This window comes from Dendrobates tinctorius, unplaced genomic scaffold (genome assembly GCF_039654945.1).
Source record: "Dendrobates tinctorius isolate UK_male_01 unplaced genomic scaffold, ASM3965494v1 ptg000083l, whole genome shotgun sequence".
NCBI lineage: Eukaryota > Metazoa > Chordata > Amphibia > Anura > Dendrobatidae > Dendrobates > Dendrobates tinctorius.
Window position 1 is genome coordinate 432,788 of NW_027361751.1, and position 24,940 is coordinate 457,727.

General features: G+C 41.9%; 1 protein-coding gene across 3 annotated transcripts in view; it reads left to right on the plus strand.

Moving 5' to 3' along the window:
* OCLN (occludin) overlaps positions 1-23,741 on the plus strand; it is a 34,520-nt gene extending 10,779 nt beyond the window's left edge. For all 3 annotated transcript variants that reach the window (XM_073584028.1, XM_073584027.1, XM_073584029.1), the window contains exons 2-9: positions 51-137; positions 1,666-2,332; positions 3,519-3,680; positions 12,185-12,321; positions 14,964-15,170; positions 15,487-15,658; positions 16,000-16,041; positions 21,438-23,741. In XM_073584028.1, coding sequence (XP_073440129.1) covers positions 88-137; positions 1,666-2,332; positions 3,519-3,680; positions 12,185-12,321; positions 14,964-15,170; positions 15,487-15,658; positions 16,000-16,041; positions 21,438-21,536 — 1,536 coding nt within the window. In that variant the 5' untranslated portion in view covers positions 51-87 and the 3' untranslated portion in view covers positions 21,537-23,741. The remainder of the gene's footprint in view (positions 1-50; positions 138-1,665; positions 2,333-3,518; positions 3,681-12,184; positions 12,322-14,963; positions 15,171-15,486; positions 15,659-15,999; positions 16,042-21,437) is intronic.
* The last annotated feature ends 1,199 nt before the right edge of the window (positions 23,742-24,940 follow it).

The following is a 24,940-nucleotide window of genomic DNA, read 5'->3' on the forward strand; positions in this document are numbered from 1 at the left end:
ATATTATTTGTTTTTCTTGTAACTGATTTTTTTTTTTTTTTTGTCTATAGCTAAAGGTATCAGTGACCATCCTCCCTGCTTGCAGAAATGTCTTCCAGGCCGTTTGAAAGTCCGCCACCTTATCGACCAGATGAGTAGTACGTATTTACTTTCATTGCTTGTCAAATGTTTACTTGGTACAGCAGCAAACTCTGGGAAACTGCCTATTAAGTAATGAATCGGTGATAAGTGTGTGGCCGTGCACTTGTAATAGTTATTCTATTAATGGGTCAGAGTCATACAGAACATTGGGCAATATAGCATTTATTTTTGATTTTTACTCCTGACAGTGAATCCAGGAGATGGCTGTTATTGCCGTAATGGTCTTTGTACATTACTTTCATTTTTTTTTTTTTTTTTTTTTTCCTTTCATGCTTATATAACGTTTGTTATATATAATAGCAAATATCATGTACAATTCAGCTTACTAGGTTTTGCAGTCCCAAACCTAAACCTTTTATTATTCAGTACCTATACAGTCTACTCGGTAAGATAAGAGGCCCTACACAGACTTTCGTCCTGAGACTCTCGGATTACTACGTTCTAAGGTTTCCTTCGGCATTCCATGTCTTTCTCTTGTCATGTCGGCTATGGTGCACTGGAGAACAAAGTGTTTTATGATCCAGACATGACTTGTATTTATCAGCCTGTACCTGATTCCGTCATATCTTATCTGAATGATCACTTTTTTTTTCTAAGATATTTTTAAATTTAAAATAGACTTTTCAGGAGGAAGGGATTGGCATGAGCTAAAGTAAGGGCCCTGTCACACATAGCGACTCACCAGCGATCCCGACAACGATATGAACTTTGCCAGGATCGCTGGTGTGTCGCTACATGATCTCTGGTGAGCTGCCGAACAGGCAGATCTCGGCAGCGATCAGGACAGCGACACGTGGGTAACAAGCGACGCACGTCGCTTAGTTACCCACAGTGTACGTTAAGATACCAGCGTGCTGGTGCAAGGAGCTGGTAACCAAGGTCAACATCGGGTTTCTAAGCGCCGCACAGCGCTTAGAAACCCGATGTTTACCTTGGTTACCAGCTCCATGCACCAGCGCGCTGGTATCTAACGTACACATCGGGTTTCTAAGCGGCGCTTAGAAACCCGATGTTTACCTTGGTTACCAGATCGCTGGGCTCCCGCCTGCCACACGCAGCGATGCGTGCTGGCCAGCAGGAGACCAACGATCAAAAAAATGACCAGGCCATTCGAGCACGATCAGCGATACCCGGCAGGGGGGCCGGTCGCTGATAAGTGACACACACAGCGATCTCGCTGGTGAGATCGCCGTTGTGTCACAAAACTTGTGACTCAGCAGTGATCTTGCTAGCGAGATTGCTGTGTGACGGGGGCTTAAGGTGTACGCTCCTGCTTTTAACCTTCTCTGTTGCCTGTTCTGCACAACCAGTATCTGGCCTCAGTGTTCAGGTGACCAAAGTCCTCATTGCTTCCTGTCCCACCAGAGCCACATATATTTTTATTGATGGCATAGGATAAAAGTTGTGGCGTGTCTGGCTATCAGATCAAGTAAAGGGTTAGTGATTCAATGACTTTGCAATTAACCCGCATTGTGAAAATGGCTTGTTTTCCCTTGTTCTAACCCAATGTTCACTCTCTTACAGCAAGCCATCCATTTATGCCCCCAGCCAAGACATGTACGGAGGGAAGATGCCCTCACAGCCTGCATATTCCTATTACCCTGAAGATGAAATCCAGCACTTCTACAGGTGGAGTTCTCCACCAGGAATCATCAAGATAATGGCCATTCTCATTGTGGTGATGTGTGTGGGAATCTTTGCGTGTGTGGCTTCCACGTTACCATGGGACTTGGACATCACTGGACAGTCTATGGGATATGGCCTAGGAGGGTCCTCTGGTTATTCTGGTGCATACAATGGCTATGGTTTTGGAAGTTCACAAATGGGCTACGGCTTTGCTTATGGAGGGAACTACACTGATCCTCGTGCTGCCAAAGGTTTCATTCTTGCTATGGCTGCATTTTGCTTCATATGTGGCATGGTAATCTTTGTAATGACTGTAACGAGAACCCAGACGTCCACCACTAGAAAATTCTACCTGATTGTCATGATCGTCAGCGGGATCATGGGGGGATTGGTCTTCATTGCTACGATTGTCTATACCATAGGAGTTAATCCTGTAGCTCAAGCATCTGGATCGGCCTTCTACACACAGATTGTATCTTTATGTAACCAGTTCTACTCTCCTGTAACTACTGGGGTGTTCGTTAATCAGTATCTCTATCACTACTGTGTGGTGGAACCACAAGAGGTAAGAATGTGTGCCAAATGTGAAAATCTCAGATGTGGATATTTGTTTTCATGATGGCAACATTTAAACCAGTATCCAAAACTGTGTTTAGAGCAGTAATAATATCCAGTTGATTGTTTCGGGGAAGGATTTTTGTTTGTTGTATAGTCTTCTCATTGCTTCTGATTATAGTGTTTGTACTGCAGAGATGCTGAGTGAAAAGAATGCGGGAGATGATACAATTGTTCTGCATTTCCAGAAAATTCTTGGTATAATTACTCCTGGATGCACTTTCTAATTGACCAGATCTCTAAGCATGGATATCTTTATGCTGTTGCAGGTTTTTTTTTTTTTTTTTTTTTTTAATTTTCCTGGAGGAGGTGGTGCGAGTGTAGATATCCACTTCAAGACCACCACCCAATCTACAGCTCCCACTCATGCCCAAAAACTGCCGCCATAAGATTTTGTTCAAGAACTCTTGAACTTTGGTTGAGCTGATGTGCGAATTCTAGAAATGTAATTCCCTCCCATTGTGAAAAAATAAACTGTCCATACGCGACTCTTTACCCCTGGAACCTATTCTTTACAATTAGATTACATTATACATGACAGTATAGAGTTAATATAGGTAGAGGATTGAGTATATTCAGTGCCATAGAACCACCTGGGCATATGTTAAAACAATTTTTTTCCCCCTTGTGTAAATACTGTTATCCTGAAACTTGTTTTTTGTCCTGCACCTTTTCATTCTGGAGATATGACCTCCCCACCTCACCCCCTTTTTTTTTTTTTTTCTTCTGTATGTAAAGCTAGCCTTTTAGTCAAGTGGGTGTGGTCATTGAAATTTTAGGACCATGCCCAGTTGGCTGAAAAGACTATATACATAGAAGAAGGGCCACACCTCCAGGAACAGACTGGTGCAGTAACAAAACAAAAAAAATGCCAGATTTAGAACAGCAGTGTTTGTTTTGTTTTTGTGCACAGCATTTTACAAGGTGACCTAGTGGAGTTTAACAATCCTAAAAGGGCCAGCATTTTTGCTCTTACTGATTTTTTTTTTTTTTTTTTTTTTTTCCCCCCCAGGTATCTGATGTGCATGCCACAAAGTTGGATTAATTATGACATTTATGTATTTGGCCAGCATCCATGTATAGCTAAAGTCTTTAAACTACACCTTTTTTTTTTTTTTTGTTTTGTTTTTTTTTAGGCAATTGCCATTGTCCTTGGGTTCTTGATCGTTGTGGCGTTTGCCATTATCATATTCTTTTCTGTGAAAACAAGGAGGAAGATCAACACGTATGGGAAGTCAAACATTTTATGGAAGAAAATGCCATCTGAGGAACAGGGAGATCCAAACGTGGAGGAGTGGGTAAGATCACAAAATGGCTGGTTCTATATGATTTCACAGCAATCCGGGGTAACCGAATAAAGCCACCCATAAATATTAGATGTCTGTTGGCAGAGATTTGTCTCGTATATACAGGAACGCTCTTTTCTATGAGAAGGTGATTGCCAGATATGTGGCAACTGATTACCAAACGCTTTGTTCTCCCAGAGAGTCTGAAATAGGACACATCCGATCAAACTCTCCCTTTGGTTCTGTTGCAAAAGGTCCCAGTACACGTTGGCTTCGGCTGAAGCTGTGTCTATTGACGGGTTTGGTCGCCATTGGTGTAATGTACCATATATGGGGGGCTTAAGTCCTGGTTTGGTGCTTCATAATAATAATAATTTATTATTTTTATATAGCGCTAACATATTCCGCAGCGCTTTACAGTTATCATCACTGTCCCCGATGGGGCTCACAATCTAAATTCGCTATCAGTATGTCTTTGGAATGTGGGAGGAAACCGGAGAACCCAGAGGAAACCCACGCAAACACGGGGAGAACATGCAAACTCCTTGCAGATGTTGTCCTTGGTGGGATAGGAACCCAGGACTCCAGCGCTGCAAGGCTGCATGCAGTGCTATCCACTGAGCCACCGTGATTACATTAAATTGCCAAGTTGGGAAAGCTTGATCACCCTTTCTCAGGACTGATGATCACTCGTTGCTTGTGGGGACTACCATTGATCTCTAGAATGTGAAGTGGTCCATTTAAAAAGGGACTGATGGAAAACCCATACAGAGGTCAGCTTTACCCCAGAATTCTCACAAAAAGCTGCGTTTTTTTTTCTCTATATGAGGCTGCCCTAATACTTCTCAACTTTTGACGGTCGTGTGCCATTTTTTGTTGAAGTGGGCCGATTGGAGATGGGGGTGTGGCAGTTCCACTAGTTAAATTCTATTACTCCAATTAAAGTAGAGTTTGTGTTAAGGCGCACAACACTTTTCTGACTTGCTGGATTCATGAAGGGGTGTGCACCTCCTAATGAATCTAAAGCATCTGACAATGCTGGTATTGATGAATCTGAGCCAATGAATGGAGCAGTGTTGTGCATGTGCAGACGTTGCTCCATTCTAAAAAGAATAGTGGTAACTTGCTAAGCTGGTACAACCTCTTTAAAGAAGCAGTCCTTCTCCTATCAAAGTTTTTATCCTCTTAGTGTATTGCAATCAATATTATACAGCACTTTGTGCTTACTTTGCCTTTGTACCCATCTATTTTCTTCTCAATGTAGAAACCAAGTTTCTTGCCACTGCATTTGATACTCCTCAACTACTGAACCAACTACATTCTCGTCCCCCACGACAGGGACTTTGCAGTGACTCATGACTCATACAGGGAAAATTGACCTCCTGTTTCTACATAAAGTTTAGAAGGTCTCAGTCTGTTTTTAATTACATGATGTCATAGACCTAAAGGAAAACAGAACAATTAGCTGTGTAGAAGTGTGAGGCAGTGAGGGGAATCCTATACGAGGGTTGTTGTGTCCCCCAAGATGCGCATAGAGGCATACTGAACCTTCTGGAGTACATTATAATTACAGCCACAGCTGTGGTTACAATGCATAATAAGAGTGTGGATTTGGTCAAACTATTTGACCAAGTCAGATTTAAGAAAACCTGACATGGGCTTTTATTTTTGGCGAGATCTGCAGGATGGTAGTGGGATGTATCTTTTTCCCCCACTCCAAGAATGGCCCATGTCCATGATTACCATTGAAACTTTCAGTTGAGGATTGGGTGTGAGTATTTGGTTTGCAAGCATCAGAGCAGTAGGCTCTATGCAGGACAGGACTGCATGAGCCTGAACACAGACCAGAGAAGGCAAAGCCATTGACACACCTACGAGTGGCACAACGGTGCAGTTGCCCACAGCAACTGATTCGACAGGGACTCTTAAGGACAATCCGGCTGCAAACCGGAGGATAAAGTTTGAGGTTTTTTTGTTTTTTTTAAAAGCCAAAATAAAAAAAAATTTGTTGGACTAACTTGGATCTCCTCTTAACCGCACTGTCATGAAAGTCGCTGCACTGCAAAAGGCAAAATGGGCATCTTTAATAACACAATGCTATAATAATATGAGGATAACAATTTGATGTGCGAATTCCAATTAGTATCAGTATTAATATTGTTGTTCCCTCCAGCATGAATTAAGTTCCTTGAAATATGCCCTGTAGGTGCCATTATCAATAGATACCTGTTAAACCAGTATTGCAGTACTTTAAAGTGGCCCTTTAAATGATTTATATAGCCTGTTTAGTGATGGTTTACTTTCTCTTGTACTGCAACACACCTTAGAAAAACGCAGTTCTTTTCAGGTATATTTGCATTTTGCATATTTTGTTGTAATATATACTGATTTGCTGCAGTGTTTTGTTTTGTTTTTTTCTTAAAATTTGCTTATCTTTGTTGTATGCTTATTCTGGTTTTGGAAGTGGTGTGTGTATGCATGGCTGATGGCATAGCATAACATTTTTACTGTCCGTCCAAAAGTTCTAATTGTTCATCCTACATGGATTCACATGTTTCTGTAAAATATTTCAGTCTGTGTCCAGGAAACTAAAAGGTCTCATCAGAAAGGGTAAAATCGTACTGTGACATTTAGGATTTTAAATCGAACCTGTCAGCCGGATTGTCCACCGTAAACTTCAGACCATTTCAGGTTGGCGCCATTATACTGCCTAAAATGATACATTGGTTGATGAAATCCGTCTTGTGGTTGTTTGATCTGCATTTGTAGTTTTCAGTTAATGAGGTGCTCGTGCTCTGGGGTGGGGCATTGTGGTGCCCTGCTTACATAATCATCCTTATGGGCTTATGACAGGTCTCTGATCTGTGACCTGCCGCTTATTTGACATGCTGCATAGATTATTGTGGGGTTAGAGAAAAACAATTTAAATTCAGCAAAATGGCGCATGTTCATTCGCATCTACCATATCACTCGCTGATAGATGCCACTGCACAATTGCTGCCGTTGGTGCCATTTTGCTGAAGTTAAAATTTTTTCCCTCAATCATAATGGCGCCTCCTGCAGTGATGGATGCTACTGCGCATGTGCCATTTTACTGAAGTTAATTTTTTTTGTTTTGTTTAACCCCACAATATTATATGCAGTATGTAACATAGAGGGCAGGTCAGTGAGGGATCAGTGACCTGTCATAAGCCCCTACAGATGAATATGTAAGCAGAGCACGACATGAAACCCCCCCCCCCCCCCCCCCCACAGGCCACCCCTGGAAGAAAAAAAATTAAACAACCACAAGATGGATTTCATCAACCAAGGTATGATTTTAATCAGTACCAGGTCAGCGCCATTATACTATCTGTAGGTTACTAAGCAAAATCATGCTGACAGGTTCACTTTAAAGGGTAAGGCCTGGATCACACTTCCGTTTTTTCAAATCCGTTGTTTTCCGTTAAACGGATCCGCCATTTTTTTGGAGGATCCGTTTTTTGGTCCCATAGACTTCCATTAGCGGTTACCGCGGATCCGTCAAAACGGATCCGTTTGCGGTAAAACGGATCCGTTTTTCACACAAAAACTGATGCAAAAAACGGATGGCGGATGCCAAAAAACGGATGTTTGAAACAGGCCTAACCTGACAGCTGATAACATGCTACCTGTAAATTGGGCTTCATGTATCAAGCACTGGCTGTATGATCTCAGCCAGGTAAGTCTGGCCCAGCGGCGTGAAGTTTTGTTTTTTTTTCTGGGGGGGGAGGGGGGGTTCTCTGAAATGTCACAGCGTATCAGAAGATGAACTGTGGAAATCAGTTGCTAGAAGCAGCATGGTCTGTATGTCTCTCTATCATAGTTGCAACCTCTCCCTTTCTTCTCCATACACTTCATCGGGCAGCAGCTGTAGCAGATTCTGTAGTGGGCTGATAATCCATCTTTATCGTGATCTTTTTCAATATTTTATCAGAGAATTATAAGTGAAAATGGAGTCTATGATGGCATGATGCTGTCATATGGTCATACTGTTAAGTCACTGTATTTTGTGGTGTAACAGGGGCACACTTTACAAACCTACACAACCATTACCAGAATGGTCTGTGTAAAATGGGTGGTTAGTTGTCCACCTTGAAAGAGTATAGCCTCAGGGAGGTTGCCCGCCAGGAACCTCCCTGATCCTCGGTCTAGCAGTCCCATTGACAATGAGTCAGGCATTGGTCATTTGCTGCCAGCGCTCAGTTCTAGTGGGACCATTTTACATCACCTATCTCAGGATCAGTTTGGTTTGAGGAGTCTGACACCCAGCAATGAGCAAGTTATCACCCATCCCATCAGCTGGTTATATGCCAAATTGGTGCTATAAGGTATCGGTGAGAATTATGGCGTAGCCAGAAAAATTGGGTTTATCTAGTTGTGTATATTCAAATGTTGGGTGCCTATATGATTTTTATTTAAAAAGGCGTAATAGAGAATTTCCATGCGCGGGATCCACTTGACTGCCTTATGTTTGGTTATTCATTTCAATAGCTGGCATATAATACCATAATAAAGGGTGATTGTTTCCGTACTATTAGCCAGGTATGTGGCTTATCACTTCACTCTCTAAACTTGCCCGCCTAGCGGCTCACGCACACAGAGCATTTTCGCCTTCACTTATATTACATGTTTGTACAAGTGGGCTGGGTTACTGCGGTACAGTCCTGGGGACACTGCCGGTCGGGCTGTATCTGCATGCTGTTAGGTCGGTATCTGCGTGCAGATACAGTGAATGCCCCGGGGCAGAGGTGAACATTCCTCGTATATAGATGTACTGGCAGATAAGCTCTGTGCCGGTGATGAAACCTGATGTCTCATGACAGAGAAGTGTTTGTAATGAGCGGCTGCAGTTTCTGGGCAGGGCCTCGAGTTTCATGACATTGTCAGCTTGTTTATTCTGGCTTGTCGCAGAGGACTTCAGCTTTCTCTGTGTTCTTCCATGGGGATTTATAAATGCGACTTTAGAAGTTGTGATTTATTTGAACTGGAAACAATTTCTATCATAAAGTTACTAGCGCTAGAAAATATAACCGTATTGTCCGATCTTGATTGATCGTGCCACCATAAAAATCATGTTGGCATGGGTTCCATTTGCATATTGTGCCACTGACATTTAGTATTTAGGTTGTGTGCCCATGGTGAGCTGTTATCACGTTTTTGACGCTGCATATTCTCGCTGCTGTAAAAACGCAGCATTTTACAGTACAAGCAAAGTGGTTGGGATTTATCGAAATCTCATGCCCACTGTGCTTCTTTTTCATGCTACATAAACTTGCCTGTGGTCCGTTTTTCCAATCCACAGCATGTCCATTTATCTTGTGGGTATGCTGAGTTTTCTGGGAATTTGTCCATGGTTACATTAAAAGCATACTTTTTTTTAGCGTGTTTCCGCAGCAGAAATGCATAAAAAAAAAAAGTGCTTGTGTCAAATACCAGGGAGTGAAAAACAAAGCAGTTTTATTTAAAGCATGACACAACAAACGGAGAAAAGCACAATGTCAAAAACACGATAATGCATGTTAGAAAAAAAAAAAAATTCACACAAACGCAATGAAAAAATGCAAGTAACCCAATCGGTAATGAACATCCACTGGGGATATTTTTATCTTGGTCATGATGGTTGTTGGCCAAAGGATCGTCTGGAGCTTTGTTCTGCCGGCAGCCACCTAATGTGTATGACAGGCTAAAGAAATTTATCCGTATAAAGAGGGAGCAGAGTTCTGCATATGATGGCACAATTGCAGGGTTCAGAATAATCGCCTGATTTGGGGAGGAAGGGGCTATGCCATACTGCAGGTCAAATCATTAATCTTTGAAGTTTTGCTTGGATTATTCATCATAATCACAACGCAAAAATGTATAATTCAGGTGTTAGATACATTTGTAAGAATGAGGGCGTATATAGATTACTGGTTGGTGGTGGCAGAGCTCCAGTCACAGCTAACCCTTGTATTGCTAAGAAACTGTGCAACAAAAGGGGTCATCCTGCGTCCCTGTGTGGGTTTTTTTTCTTGACCTAAAGAATCCAGTGTGAAGGGTTTCTGTTGTGTAATTTCATATCAATCTATTGCTAACATTGCCCAGGGTGTGAAGAGAAACTCATCTGATGTTTTCGTATGTTTTTTTTTCCTTGATGAGGTTTCAAGAAATCTACAGATAAACTGGTGTTTTTGCTTAGACTTGTTGCCTGGCATTGTGAATATGAAGCCTTATGTCGTGTAATAACTGTTATAATTAGCAGCCTTCTTGCCAGGAACATGTTTCTGGAGGACTGCCTCTGTCAGATAACCTTAAACTGTCCTAAAGGGTGTGTTTGTATATGTATGTGTGTATATTGAGCAGTTTTGTGTGACATTGCTGTTAATATTTAGTTGTTTGTCGTTTTTTGCTTTTGTTTTGTTTTTTTTTACATTTTTGGTAAAGCTGTTGCCTAGGTTAGGGATTGCAGAGTAGCTACAAAGCAAATCTTGATCTGAAGAACCTATGAAGATGTGGGCAACCTGTTGACTTAGTCACAGTTTATTGTCTCACACCTATGGTGTAGGGGAATTGATGACTTGCTACCAGTCTCTACAGCTGTTCTGAATTTGTCCAAGCTGCAAGAGATGATCTCTGTATTTTTGAGGACCGGAAGAGTCTTTGCAATTGTCAGTAAACCCAGCACTAGGGAGGTTTAAGTGCTGTGCATTGATCACTACTTACTTGTGCTAAAGTTTAAAGAGCTTTGTAGTTGGGAGGTGTGTTGTGATGGAAATGTATACACTGCTCAAAAAAATAAAGGGAGCACTTAAACAGAATAGAACTCCAAGTAAATCAAACTTCTGTGAAATCAAACTGTCCACTTAGGAAGCAACACTGATTTGACAATCAATTTCACATGCTGTTGTACAAATGGAATAGACAACAGATGGAAATTATTGGCAATTAACAAGACACCCTCAATAAAGGAGTGGTTCTGCAGGTGGGCACCTCAGACCACATATCAGTACCAATGCTTTCTGGCTGATATTTTGGTCACTTTTGAATGTTCGTTGTGCTTTCACACTCGTGGTAGCATGAGACGGACTCTACAAGCCACACAAGTGGCTCAGGTAGTGCAGCTCATCCAGGATGGCACATAAATGCGAGCTGTGGCAAGAAGGTTTGCCGTGTCTGTCAGCGTAGTGTCCAGAGGCTGGAGGCGCTACCAGGAGATGTGGAGGGGGCCGTAGGAGGGCAACAACCCAGCAGCAGGACCGCTACACTCCGCCTTTATGCAAGGAGGAACAGGAGGAGCACTGCCAGAGCCCTGCAAAATGACCTCCAGCAGGCAAGAAATGTTCATGTGTCTGCACAAACGGTTAGAAACCGACTCCATGAGGATGGTGTGAGGGTCCGACATCCACAGATGGGGGTTGTGCTCACAGCCCAACACCGTGCGGCCCTAAAAAAAAAATGCCACCCCACACCATTACTGACCCACTGCCAAACCGGTCATGCTGAAGGATATTGTAGGCAGCAGATCGCTCTCCACGGCATCTCCAGACTCTGTCACGTCACACGTGCTCAGTGTGAACCTGCTTTCATCTGTGAAGAGCACAGGGCGCCAGTGGCAGATTTGCCAATCCTGGTGTTCTGTGGCAAATGCCAAGCATCCTGCACTTTCTAGTCACCATCGTCTGGGTCCAGCACTGTCTCCACTGCTGCTCCTGGTGTCATCTTCAGTGCTTGGCGCCAGGCCTGCAGCCAATTTCTTGTGTCCTCTACTATTGACAGCCACTTGGCTCACTTATTGACCGCAGCGTTGTCGACGTGACCGCAGAAGTTGAGTTAAAAGGTTATTGTTTTTAAAATGGAAAGGCAAAGAAAACTGCAGCCGTGGGACCAGAGACTTTCAAAAACCTGAAAACTCCTTTTTTTAACGGTCATAGATATGTGGTGGATGCCTCGGGTAACTTTTTGCTTAATGAGGACTTGTTTAAAGGCATTTACTATATCTGATCGTCAAAAAGCTGCATTATCATGGCCGCTTCTTGTTGACAGTGTAATGATGGTGTTAGCTGCAAGCAGTTTGTCCTGTATGTATATAAACTGTATAATCCATTGTTTTTCTTCAGTTCTACCTTCATAATATTAAGGAATGGGATCTAGATTTTTTTTTTTTTGTTTTAAATACAAATTCTTTTTGCAGCAGTTTTTGTATCATCTGTAATTTTAGTCTCTCTTGCAGTGTTCCCCAATCTATGGAACAATCTATAATTTTATTCCATCTTCTAAAACCATGTTTCCCAACTCAAGAGCCACCAAGAGATCACGTTTTCAGGATTTCCTTAGCGTTGCACAGATTCCATCCAAAGAAATCCTGAAAACATGATATGTTGGAGGCTCTTGACTGGGGTTGGGGAACGCTGCTCTAAACCAGCAATAGTGCAGACAAAATACATAAACAAGGTAATATATTTTCAGTTGTACTATTAGTCTTTTTCTTTTTGCTAACTCCATTCTTTTGCCAACAGGTGAAAAACGTGTCCTCCAATCCTGAGCGGATACCGGCCATGTCAGAATACAATGAGAAGATCAATGGGTCTGTTATGGATCATAGAAGTGTAAATGGACTTCAAGCTTATTCAGAACGCAGCTTCAGATCACAGGCGTGAGTTTTATTAATAATGTGTACTGTATTCCAATAGTCAATGAAATTGTGTTGGAATATTCCTACACACAACATCCACTGCAACATAACTCAAAAAACATACTTTTTGCAGCAATCTTTCAGTGGCAAGAGACAAATTTTCACCCAACTTTTTTAATTCCTTAAAGAAGCACTCCCTTTTTATTTCATTTTTTCTAAACCTGTGTACATTTAGAAGTTAATGTACAGTGCATTAATATATTCACTGATCAAGTTTCCCAGTTTCCTGCATCACTCTGGTCCTCTACTGGGTCATGAGATAATTCCTACTTGCCAGATCACATTAGTGTTTGTGTGTGACCTGGAAGTCGCTTTAGTAGTGTACAGTTTCTGTTTCCGTTCTTCAATACAAAAAGTAAAATTCAGTCATTACAACAGAGTGATCTATTTCAAGTGTTTTATTTCTGTTAATGTTGATGATTATGGCTTACAGCCAATGATAACCCCAAAGTCATTTATCACAGTAAATTAGAATAATTCACAAATGCAGGCAAAGGCTTCCTAAGCATTTTAAAAAAGTGCCTTAGTCTGTTTCAGTAGCTCCACAATCATGGGGAAGACTGCTGACTTGACAGATGTCCAGGAGGCAGTCATTGACACACTCCACAAGGAAAGTAAACTTTGCATTTCATTTGGAAATCAAGGTCCCAGAATCTGGAGGGAGAGTGGAGAGGCCACAATCCAAGCTGCTTGAGGTCTAGTGTGAAGTTCCCTCAATCAGTGATGGTTTGGGGAGCCATGTCATCTGCTGGTGTAGGTCCACTGTGTTTTATCAAGACCAAAGTTAGTGCAGACGTCTACCAGGAAGTTTTAGAGCATTTCAAGTTTCCTTCTGCCGACAAGCTTTTTTGAGACGGAAATTTAATTTTCCAGCAGGACTTGGCACCTGTCCACACTGCCAAAAGTGCCAATACCTGGTTTACACACAACAGTATCACTGTGCTTGATTGGCCAGCAAACTTGCCTGACCTTAACCCCTTAGAGAATTTATAGGGTAGTGTCGAGAGGAAGATGAGACACCAGACCCAACAATGCAGATGAGCTGAAGGCTACTATCAAAGCCACCTGGGCTTCCATAACACCTCAGCAGTGCCACAGGCTGATCACCTCCATGCCACACCGCATTGATGCAGTAATTGATGCCAAAGGAGCCCCGACCAAGTACTGAGTGCATTTATTGAACAAACATTTCCGTAGTCCGACATTTCAGATTTTAATTAATTTTTAAAAAAAATAATTTTTCAAGTTGGTGTTATAAAGTATTCTAGTTTACTGAGATAATGACTTTATGACTTATAGCCAATGAAAACCCAAATCATCAATATTAACAGAAATAATCACATGAAATAGATCACTCTGTTTGCATTGACTCTCTATATGAGTTTCAATTTGTGTATAGAACTGAAATTAATGTTTTGATATTCTAATTTTGAGAAGCACCTGTAAGTCTATGTAGCGTCAGAACGAAGCTCCATTGACTTGCACTGTAAAAGCAATTTCTGTCTCGCAGACCTCAGTGTGAACGAGTAAGTAGGCATAGCGGTCACATGACCCAGAAGACGACCAGAGCGGCACTGGAACCTGGGGGAAAAAAAACCTGCCATCAGTGAGGAGTACATTTATGCGCCTACTCCACACTGCATATATACACAGGTTTAGCCAATAAAGTTTTTATTGGAGTGCTTATTTAATGACTGAAACCATAGACCAATATTGCACCTACTGAACCACCTTGAAAACTTGTCTCTTTGCATGCTGCCATTATGCCACACAAGTTTAAAACTGCTTCTAGTGTACGCAGTTTATATCTCCAGGAAGTATCCTGATTCTCACTGTCACTTGACATTCAGGTTCACATCTTGCCAGCACTATAGGAGCTGGAACTTTTGGTTTTTGCTTCCTCTTTAAGCATGTATTGAACTGGCAGCTGTCAAACATGCCCATTATCTTTTAGTTTATTAATGGTTGTATCTTTAAAGAGAAAAATTACTCATGCTTTTCAATATTCTCAACGCTGTATAACTGTTTTGGCCCACATAGTTTAACTTGGTGTTTGGGACATCATGGGTAATAACAAAGGTTGCAGATTAAAATATCTATCCTATAACCTAGTCTGGTCAACTAAAATTAAACATCCAGCAATCGAAATGTTCAAATGGCGATCAAACAACTAAAATAAGGCTTGGCCCCCTTTCAGACATCTAATTCTCCCCCCCCCCCCCCCCATGTACCTTTTTCGAACCATGTTATTCACAGATGACAAATGTATGAATTATAGTTCTTTGGAGCGGTTCACCTTGCATGGTTACATGTATGGTAAGTTCGGATCCATGAAAATTAGTCTGCACACAGGTGTGATCCAATTTGTGTAATCCGAGACTAACATTATAATGTACAGGATAATCTTTGCAAATGTATCTCTTCATACCTGAAACTCGCTGATGAAACTGATAGTAAAAATTGACCCATTGAATCTGATCCAAAACTGATGACATTTATTTTTTCTTCATATGTGAAAAATCATGGCTGTCCGAATTAGGTCTTGCAATGGCCTTATTCCAATATTTTGTTTTTTATATTTATTTTAATTTCTTTCATATCAGAATACCAGAAGATGTATACCCAGTGAAAAATGAATCTGGATTTTCACCAAATGCTTACAGCAGCAGTTCTGACGCAAGCAAAAAAGCACCACGCAAGAAACGGCCTGGTAGAGTCAGGAGGTCTCCCAATGACTATGACACGGACTACACAACAGGAGGAGAGTCTGGTGAAGAGCTGGATGATGATGATGATGATGATTGGGAAAGGTAAATTCAGCAATTAAAAATCCTATAAAACTTGCCAGTTCTGCTTCCCGTGCGTAGCATGCTGCTGGCTTGTCCCATTGATGCCAGTAGGAAAAACTGTGTCCTGCTCGCTCCCACCCCACCCCCAACCTCCTGTTATGGGAGATATGCTTGCAAAATAATGATGTAACGTTCTGTGGTGCAAGTTCCCTGAGAATAGTATTCAGAGAGAGCACAGGACCGGTTGGGCCAGTATAGGACCAGTTTTACCAGTCTCGAGTTTTTTTTAATTTTATTTTTTTCCCCAGATTATAAACATGTCTTTCTCTTCATATAGTGAGTACCCCCCTATCACTTCAGACCAGCAGAGACAAGACTACAAGCGAGAGTTTGATGCTGATCTACAAGAATACAAGAGGTTACAAGCCGAACTGGAGGACGTCTCAAAAGCTTTGGCTCAGTTGGATACGGAGCTAGATGAACACCCAGAAGGAAGCCAGTCTTACAAGGTCGGTTTATAATGGAGATCATGGTCTGCACTTTTAGTAGATTCTTATTTTTTTGATACTTTTATTATTACATTAAGAATTTTTTTGTGTTCAATGTTAAATCTCTGGGAAAAACAAATTAATGATGTGTTGCTGTAACCTATGAATACACAGTAATTCTAGAACCTGGTGGATCTGTTAACCCCAAGAAATACTCCCAACTCTATTTTGGTCTGATATTTCCAGGGTAAACTGGTAGTGACCCTTGTCATGAACTGGTTAATGAAATTTGCATTTTACTACATGTTTGTATGTATACTGCTGTGGGGACCTGGGAACTAATTTATTGATGTTTCTTCCAGGCTGTTGCAGATGAATATAATCGTTTAAAGGACATTAAAGCAGTAAGTATGTCTGATGGTGGTAATAATGGCACATGTGTCCATGTCACAACAGTAAAATGCATTGTAAATAAATGGCAATGCAGCTAGGGTGTAATATCACTTAGCTTTATTAGATCTATTGGAGTAAAGACAACTATATCACATCTGAAGCATGGAAAGATTTAGGCAGTGACACGTGCACCTCTGTGGAAACCTTGTTGGTATAAGTCCCAAAACGTGCCACCAAGTTGTGTCCATTTTTGCTTAAATGCTCGATAATTGTATCCATTTTTTTTTCTCCATATTTTATCATGAACTTTCATGATGGTTGTTAATAATGAAGGGTTTACTTTAAAGTGAGCAGACATTTTATTATTATTTTATTATAGCGCCATTTATTCCATGGTGCTCTACATGTGAGGAGGGGTATACATAATAAATACAAGTACAGTAATCTTAAACAATACACGTCACGACTGGTACAGGATGAGAGAGGACCCTGCCCGCGAGGGCTCACAGTCTACATGGGATGGGTGAGTATACAGTAGAGGGTAGAGCTTGTCGTGCAGCGGTTTGGTGGATCGGTGGTTACTGCAGGTTGTAGGCTTGTCGGAAGAGGTAGGTCTTCAGGTTCATTTTGAAGGTTTCCATGGTAGGCAAGAGTCTGATATGTTGTGGTAGAGAGTTTGAGTAGGGGCGTTGCGCGGGAGAAATCTTATATGCGATTGTGGGAAGAGGATTTGAGGGGAGTAGAGAAGATGATCTTGTGAGGATCGGAGGTTGCGTGCAGGAAAGTACCGGGAGACGAGGTCACAGGTTGTGGATGGCTTTGTATGTCATGGTTAGGGTTTTGAACTGAAGTCTTTGGGTAATGGGGAGCCAATGCAGGGATTGACAAAGGGGAGAGGCTGGGGAGTAGCGGGGGGACAGGTGGATTATTCAGGCAGCAGAGTTTAGAATAGATTGGAGGGGTGCAAGAGTGTTAGAGGGGAGACCACAGAGCAGGAGGTTGCAGTAGTCAAAGCGGCAGATGAGAGCATGGACAAGGGTTTTTGCAGATTCTTGGTTGAGGAATGTACAGATCTGTGAAATATTTTTAAGTTTAAGTCGGCAGGAAGTGGAAAGGGCTTGGATATGTGGTTTGAAAGAGAGATCAGTGTCAAGGATTACCATGAGGCAGTGAGCTTGTGGGACTGGAGAGAGTGGGCAGCCGTTTACTTTAATGGATAGGTCTGTTGGGGTGGGGGGGTCTCATGAGATGGGGGAAAGATTATGAATTCTGTTTTGTCCATATTAAGTTTTATAAATCTAGCGGAGAAGGAGGATGAAATGGCAGACAGACATTGAGGGATTCTGGTTAGTAGGGAGGTGATATCTGGTCCAGAGATGTAGATCTGTGTCATCAGCATAGAGGTGATACTGAAAGCCTTGAAATTCTATGAGCTGTCCGAGGCCGAATGTGTAAATGGAGAAGAGCAGGGGCCCTAGGACTGAACCTTGCGGGACTCCGACAGATAGGGGGCGCGGTGAGGAGGTGGTGTGCAAGTGGGAGACGCTGAATGTCCGGTCTGTTAGGTATGACGCGATCCAAGATAGGGCCAAGTCTGTGATACCAAGAGATGAGGGTCTGTAGTAATAGGGAGTGGTCCACTATGTCAAAGGCAGAGGAGGACAGGTCTAGGAGGAGGATGAAAGAGTAGTGTCGATTGTCCTTGACCGTTAATAGACATTGGTGACCTTAGTTAGAGCAGTTTCAGTGGAGTGCTGTGGCTGGAAGCCAGATTGTAAGTGGTCAAAGAGGGAGCAAGAAGAGAGGTGGGCGGACAGTTCAAGGTGGATGTGTTCCAGTAGTTTTTAGGCATAGGGGAGAAGTGATATAGGGCGATAGCTAGATAGAGGATAGGTCAAGAGAGGGCTTTTTGAGGACAGGTGTGATTGAGGCATGTTTAAAGCTTTTTAAACCAGATTCATCAAGACAGTGTTGTCCATGTTTGTCTTGATGAGGGGGTGTGCTCTAATCAGATGCTCTTGATTCATGAAAAGGCACACACCTATTCATGAACTTAGTGTCTTGACTAGTGGCATTCGTCACACAAGAAATATCACTCGGTCATGAATCGTAAGGATATTTCTGATATAAGGAACGCCACAGTTGGTCATGAATTAGGTGCACTGTGACGTCCAGCCCCTCGCTATGCCTATCCCACCTAAGCTCCAAACCTTTTTCAGAGCTGGGAGAAGCTGATGGGGAAAAACAAAACTTGCAATATTTTGGTGCAACTCGGAATTGCGCCTACTTTGTGACTTTTCAAAGCTTCTGTGCCAGAATTCTGGTGTGAAATCTTTGACGAACTCGTCTTTTGTGTCATTTCTGTAACATTTTACCTTTTGGTATAGCTCTATAATGTATCCTCCGAACAGCGGACACATGCAAAATGTGCAGCCAAGTTCACACTTGCGTATGGCTGGTCTGCGGATGGCTGTGTACGTCCTCCCTTAAGCTTTGCCGCCTTCCGCATGCATCCTGCGTACCTTTCTTTACCATTGGGCACGCAGGGACAAACATTGTATGCGGATGCTTCCGCATGTGTCGTTTTGACATGCCCGCTGACCGCACATACAGTTGTGGCCAAAAGTATTGACACCCCTGCAATTCTGTCAGATAATACATAGTTTCTTCCTGAAAATGATTGCAATCACAAATTCTTTGGTATTATTATCTTCATTTAATTTGTCTTAAATGAAAAAACACAAGAGAATGAAGCAAAACATTGATCATTTCACACAAAACTCCAAAGATGGGCCATACAAAAGTATTGGCACCCTCAGCCTAATACTTGGTTGCACAACCTTTACCCAAAATAACTGCAACCAACCGCTTCCGGTAACCATCAATGAGTTTCTTACAATGCTCTCCAGGAATTTTAGACCATTCTTCTTTGGCAAACTGCTCCAGGTCCCTGATATTTGAAGGGTGCCTTCTCCAAACTGCCATTTTTAGATCTCTCCACAGGTGTTCTATGGGATTCAGGTCTGGACTCATTGCTGGCCACCTTAGAAGTCTCCAGTGCTTTTCTCAAACCATTTTCTAGTGCTTTTAGAAGTGTGTTTTGGGTCATTGTTCTGCTGGAAGACCCATGACCTCTGAGGGAGACCCAGCTTTCTCACAATGGGCCCTACATTATGCTGCAAAATTTGTTGGTAGTCTTCTGACTTAATAATGCCATGCACGCGGTCAAGCAGTCCAGTGCCAGAGGCAGCAAAGCAACCCCAAAACATCAGGGAACCTCCGTCATGTTTGACTGTAGGGACCGTGTTTTTTTTCTTTGCCTCTTTTTTTATTTTTTTTCTCCTGTAAACGCTATGTTGATGCCTTTGCCCAAAAAGCTCTACTTTTGTCTCATCTGACCAGAGAACATTCTCCCAAAACGTTTTAGGCTTTTTCAGGTAAGTTTTGGCAAACTCCAGCCTGGCTTTTTTATGTCTCGGGGTAAGAAGTGGGGTCTTCCTGGGTCTCCTACCATACAGTCCCTTTTCATTCAGACGCCGACGGATAGTACGGGTTGACACTGTTGTACCCTCGGACCGCAGGGCAGCTTGAACTTGTTTAGATGTTAGTCGAGGTTCTTTATCCAACATCCGCACAATCTTGCGTTGAAATCTCTTGTCAATTTTTCTTTTCCATCCACATCTAGGGAGGTTAGCCAAAGTGCCATGGGCTTTAAACTTCTTGATGACACTGCGCACGGTAGACTCAGGAACATTCAGGTCTTTGGAGATGGACTTGTAGCCTTGAGATTGCTCATGCTTCCTCACAATTTGGTTTCTCAAGTCCTCAGACAGTTCTTTGGTCTTCTTTCTTTTCTCCATGCTCAATGTGGCACACACAAGGACACAGGACAGAGGTTGAGTCAACTTTAATCCATGTCAACTGGCTGCAAGTGTGATTTAGTTATTGCCAACATCTGTTAGGTGCCACAGGTAAGTTACAGGTGCTGTTAATTACACAAATTAGAGAAGCATCACATGATTTTTCGAACAGTGCCAATGCTTTTGTCCACCCTCTTTTTTATGTTTGGTGTGGAATTACATCCAATTTGGCTTTAGGACAATTCTGTTTGTGTTTTTTCATTTAAGACAAAATAAATGAAGATAATACCAAAGAATTTGTGTTTGCAATCATTTTCAGGAAGAAACGGAGTATTATCTGACAGAATTGCAGGGGTGTCAATACTTTTGGCCACAACTGTAAATGCAACATATTGCGTTCCCGTGCGGTCGGCGGGCTCGTCAAAACGCTGCATGCAGACGCATCTGCATGTCCCTATGTACCCAATGTAAAAGATAGGTTTGCAGGATGCATGTGGAAGTAGGCGGAGCTTAAGGGATGACATACGCAGCCATCAGCAGACCAGCCATACACAAGTGTTAACTTAGCCTAAGCGAAGTGTCTCCACTTAAGGAGTAAGATATGTTAATTGTTTAATAACCATTTGGCAAAGCTTCACAATATGGACAGATTAAGGCTACATTCAGACTTGCGTTACCAGGTGCAGCGCTCGGCCGCCACTAAGCTCCGCCCCCTCTGCGCCCCCTCCGGTCAGCTCCTCCTATGGGCACATGACGCTGCATGCGATCAGTGTACACTATATTTAGTGTTGGGTACGCTGGCCGTGCGCTGGTATGTTTTTCCCGGCGCATGCGCTCTTTTTGCGCTGCGCCGACATGCGCCAAATGCACCTTGTTGCATTTTTGTGCGCTCGGCGCAGCGCAAAAAGGGCGCATGCGCCGGCAAAAACATGCCAGCGTACCCAACGCTAAATATAGGGTACGTTGATCGCATTTAGCGTCATGCGCCCATAGGAGAAGCTGACTGGAGGGGATGCGGCTGAGGGCGGAGCTTAGCGGTGGCCGAGCGCTGCGCCTGGTAACGCAAGTCTGAAAGTAGCCTAAGAAAGCAACATACAAACCCACCAAATCCATGGTCTAATGACGAGACGTGGGATGGATTGGATTTGGAAGAATATATTCCATTAAATTTGAAACCTTCAAAATTCATTAATGATTGAAATGTAGTCATGGATGCAGCTATGTTCCCAGTGCAGGTATCGGTAGCCATCACCAACCCTGGTCAACTGGTCAAACCAGTTTTAAGCCTTTTCCAGGAATGCATGTGGATGGCTGTTAGAGTCAATGACAATCTCTGATCTTGCTGTCTCATACATTAAGTGGCATTTCTGCTGATGTTACCCCCACACACTTTCCTCTAGAACAATTTGAAATTGTTGGCAAGTGCTATGGATTTTACTCAAAGCTTGTGTTTTTTCTAGTGATTGCATATTGGATTGAATGCTTTGTACTGTTGAAGTATTCTCTTGTTTTCTATATGACAAAATATATATTCTCTTTTTATTCAGTCTTCTGATTACACAAACAAAAGACGACATTGCAAGCATCTGAAAGGCAAACTGAACCACATCAAGCTTATGGTTGGCGACTATGACCGGAATAAATAAATGAAATTGAATTTCAAGACCTGGAAGCAAAGTCCAACAATTGTCTATCTTTAAGACATTGTCAGAAGAGGTCACTGTCAAAAACTTGGTTATTTTGGTCGTGTTTTCATGGTTATCTAAATATTTTTTTTTTTTCTTGTTTTTAATGTTGACACGTAACATGTCTTATTAGCACTCTTTTGTTGAACCTCTTCTGTAGAAACGCATCTAGCGGTCTGTAGACTTCTAAATGCTGCTGATATTATATGGGCCTGAAACATCCTTTTTCTATAAGGGGTAGACATCTGTTAAGTGCAACAAACGTGGTGGTTTTTTTTTTGTTTTTTTTTTTACATGGGGAAAATCTTTTGGTGATCAACACTTTTGATCAAAAGCACTCAAATGACTTGCTACAGTCAAATTTTCCTCCTGATCTGATCAGCATCTTAACACTTCCAATGAACCATTTTCCAGACATGTAAGCATAAATGTGCTTTTGTACTTGTAAATAAAAATCAATCCGCTCATGTGATCTTTATGGTGGGCCACCACTGACATTCCCATGCCAATGATGAGCTAGAGAGGGGGTCAGGCTCTTCAGATAGTAACAGCTGAGCCTTTTGTTCTCTGGGGAGAAGCCGCTGCCAGATGTGTTCGGCAGATGCTTTCTTCCCATTGAAAACACTTGGACAAACCAATACCATGTGGTCACACGTATGTGTATATTATATATTTTTTTTTTTTTTATTCTTTGTCCGTGTTGGCCTGTGTACACCGGCACATAGGCTATTTTTCACATGGCTTTGGGATGCTCCAATTAATGGACTAGAGCCTGTAGATGGCAGGCAGCTCCTGCACTGTCCACTGAGGACGGCACACATGGAGCTATTATTATAATAATAATAATAATAATCTTTATTTTTATATAGCGCTAACATATTCCGCAGCGCTTTACAGTGCTATAAATTCAGCGTCTGTGTGAATTTAGCCTTATGGTGTCAAATGAGGACAGTTGGCCAACAAGTGTTTTGCACAAAGCTATTTTGTGTGGGGACACCATTTTAGAATGTGCAAGTTCTGGCTTCATGCTATTGTATTATGTAACCTCATTTTTTTTTAATTTTAATATGCCGTGTCCACTCCTAAACAGTACTGTTAGCACAGAGTTGCTTAATCATAAAATATGCTGGGACCCAATAACTATAATTTTATTTTTAATAATAAAGAAAAAGTGAACTTAAATGCAGCCTTTTTTATTGTTGTGTAGTTTGGTTAATTTTATTTTAGATTTTTTCATCAATCAAAAAAATGTATATTTTTATGTCTAAAATTTTAATAAAAAAAGAGAGATCTGGAGCCATGTTAACAAGCTCCTGTTCTCCTTTCCAGCATCTTGGTGTTCAGCCATCTTGTGCAGAGGGGCACATCAGTTATCTAGTTGGTTGGCTTCGATTGAACTGGAACTGTAAAATTGATCCTCATTCTGATTTTTAGTTAATACTGCAACATAAACCACTGGAGTATTAATGCTTTATTCATAGACAAATCCAAAGGCTACTTGTGTAAGACACGGATGACAGATAGATGGAGATAGAGAGAGAGATATATATATCTCTATCTATTAGAGGGTTCGTATGTCATTAAAGGAAAGGCTGCTTTTTATTTTTCTGTTAACTGTGCATTGGCCTTTTGGGCCTTGACTAATGTTGCGGACCCATTGAACATTGGCTTAGCGGGTTAACCAAACAAGACCAAATGTACTAAAATTGCACAGCTTATAGACAGACTATGCAAACTTTTTCTGCATTCCAATAGCTCCTTTCTGTGCATCCTTTCACTTTGTACTTGTATGTAGTTTTTTTTGTTTTTTTTAAGCTTTAAATCAATGTGAACTAAAAAACCTGAACAATGAATGTTTAAAGGGGGGGAACCCTTGATACAAGCTTCTTTATACTTGCGTGTTATACTCAAGATTTCAGGATATTTCCTGTGAATAACTGTATATATATTTTTATGTAACGTTCTAATGTTCCTATTTGTAAAGTAAAATGTGTAGCAAGCCTACAAGCAGACCGTTAAGCTGAATCCCCCCTCCCGCTAGGTTTTCATATCCACTTACAGTAGTGTAATGTCTAGCCCTTCTGATTTTTTTCAAGGGTTATATGAAATAATCAATGGATTAATGTTATTTTACTGTGACTACTTGTTAATAAACAGTTGACTAATCCCCTGTGGGTTTTATTTTATTTTTGCCCTTCCCTCTATTTGAACAATGTGTGAACTTGTGTAGATGCCATCCATTGTATTAGCCATAGAACGTTTAAGCACATTCTCGAATCTCCAAACGTAGCGGAGATGCGCTTGACAAGACGATCCGTTCTGGATAAGAATTCATGCAATGTCTGTACGTTATATTCAAACTTCAGTGACCTCGCCCAAAGGAAGTTGTTGTTGCATCCCAAAGGCTCTTCTCTGGCAATGAGTGTGAAGAAACTCCAAAATATTGCTGTGAGAGCAGTGGTGCAACTGGAAGCTCATGGAGCCTAATGCAAAATTTCCAACAGGGCCATCCACCATCTCAGGTCTTTTAATAGTACCGATGTTCTCATATGGGCCAAACAGACCTTTTTGAGTTCCTCTAGGCTCCAGAGCTTGGATGCGACTGCACAACAATCAAACTGGCATGCACCAAAGCAAGGTAGCAATATTTACTGGTCACCAATAGCAACAATTAGCAATGAAGAGACATAAAAGGGTGGTTGGGTGCCAGCTGTAGGTCAGAGCCAGGTGGTCAGCAATGGTATAGGTTCCCCCTCATCCACCTGATACTTTTTTTTTTTTTTTTTTATAAACCAGACAACAGCAGGGGGTAACTAGTAATATAGAATAACTGACTTCATTACATGTCTAATTCATGTTGGTTCAAATAGCAAATTCATGGCACCAACTAAGGAATGATTGTTCCAGAAAAAATGAGACCAGATGGTGACCGATCCAAGGAGTGAGGCAAGCGAATCCAGGTACTAAATTTGTATTGTTAGAGGCAGGCCAAAATATAGAATGCAGACGAAGGGCAACATCCAGTGATGGATCGGTACGGATACTTTAGTCATGAGGAAAAAATAAATAAATTGGGTTGGTTCTTCAGTGCGTGTATGGATTCATCTAGGCCCTATTTGGATTTTCCAGTCTGGTGCAGGGGGTCATGCTGAGCTGTCGGTGTTTTTGGTTGACAGATCGGCCATCCAGCTTGATACTGGGAGGTACTGTCTGTCTCCAGGTGTTTGTTGTTCTAGGTAATTGACTTAGCTGGGCTGTTAATCCCAGACCTCTCCCATATGTAGCTTTCGCTAAATGTGGTTGGCTTTCTCTGTGCCTAACGTTTTGCTTGATCTTTTGTTGCCTGACCTTGGACCTCGCTCTAA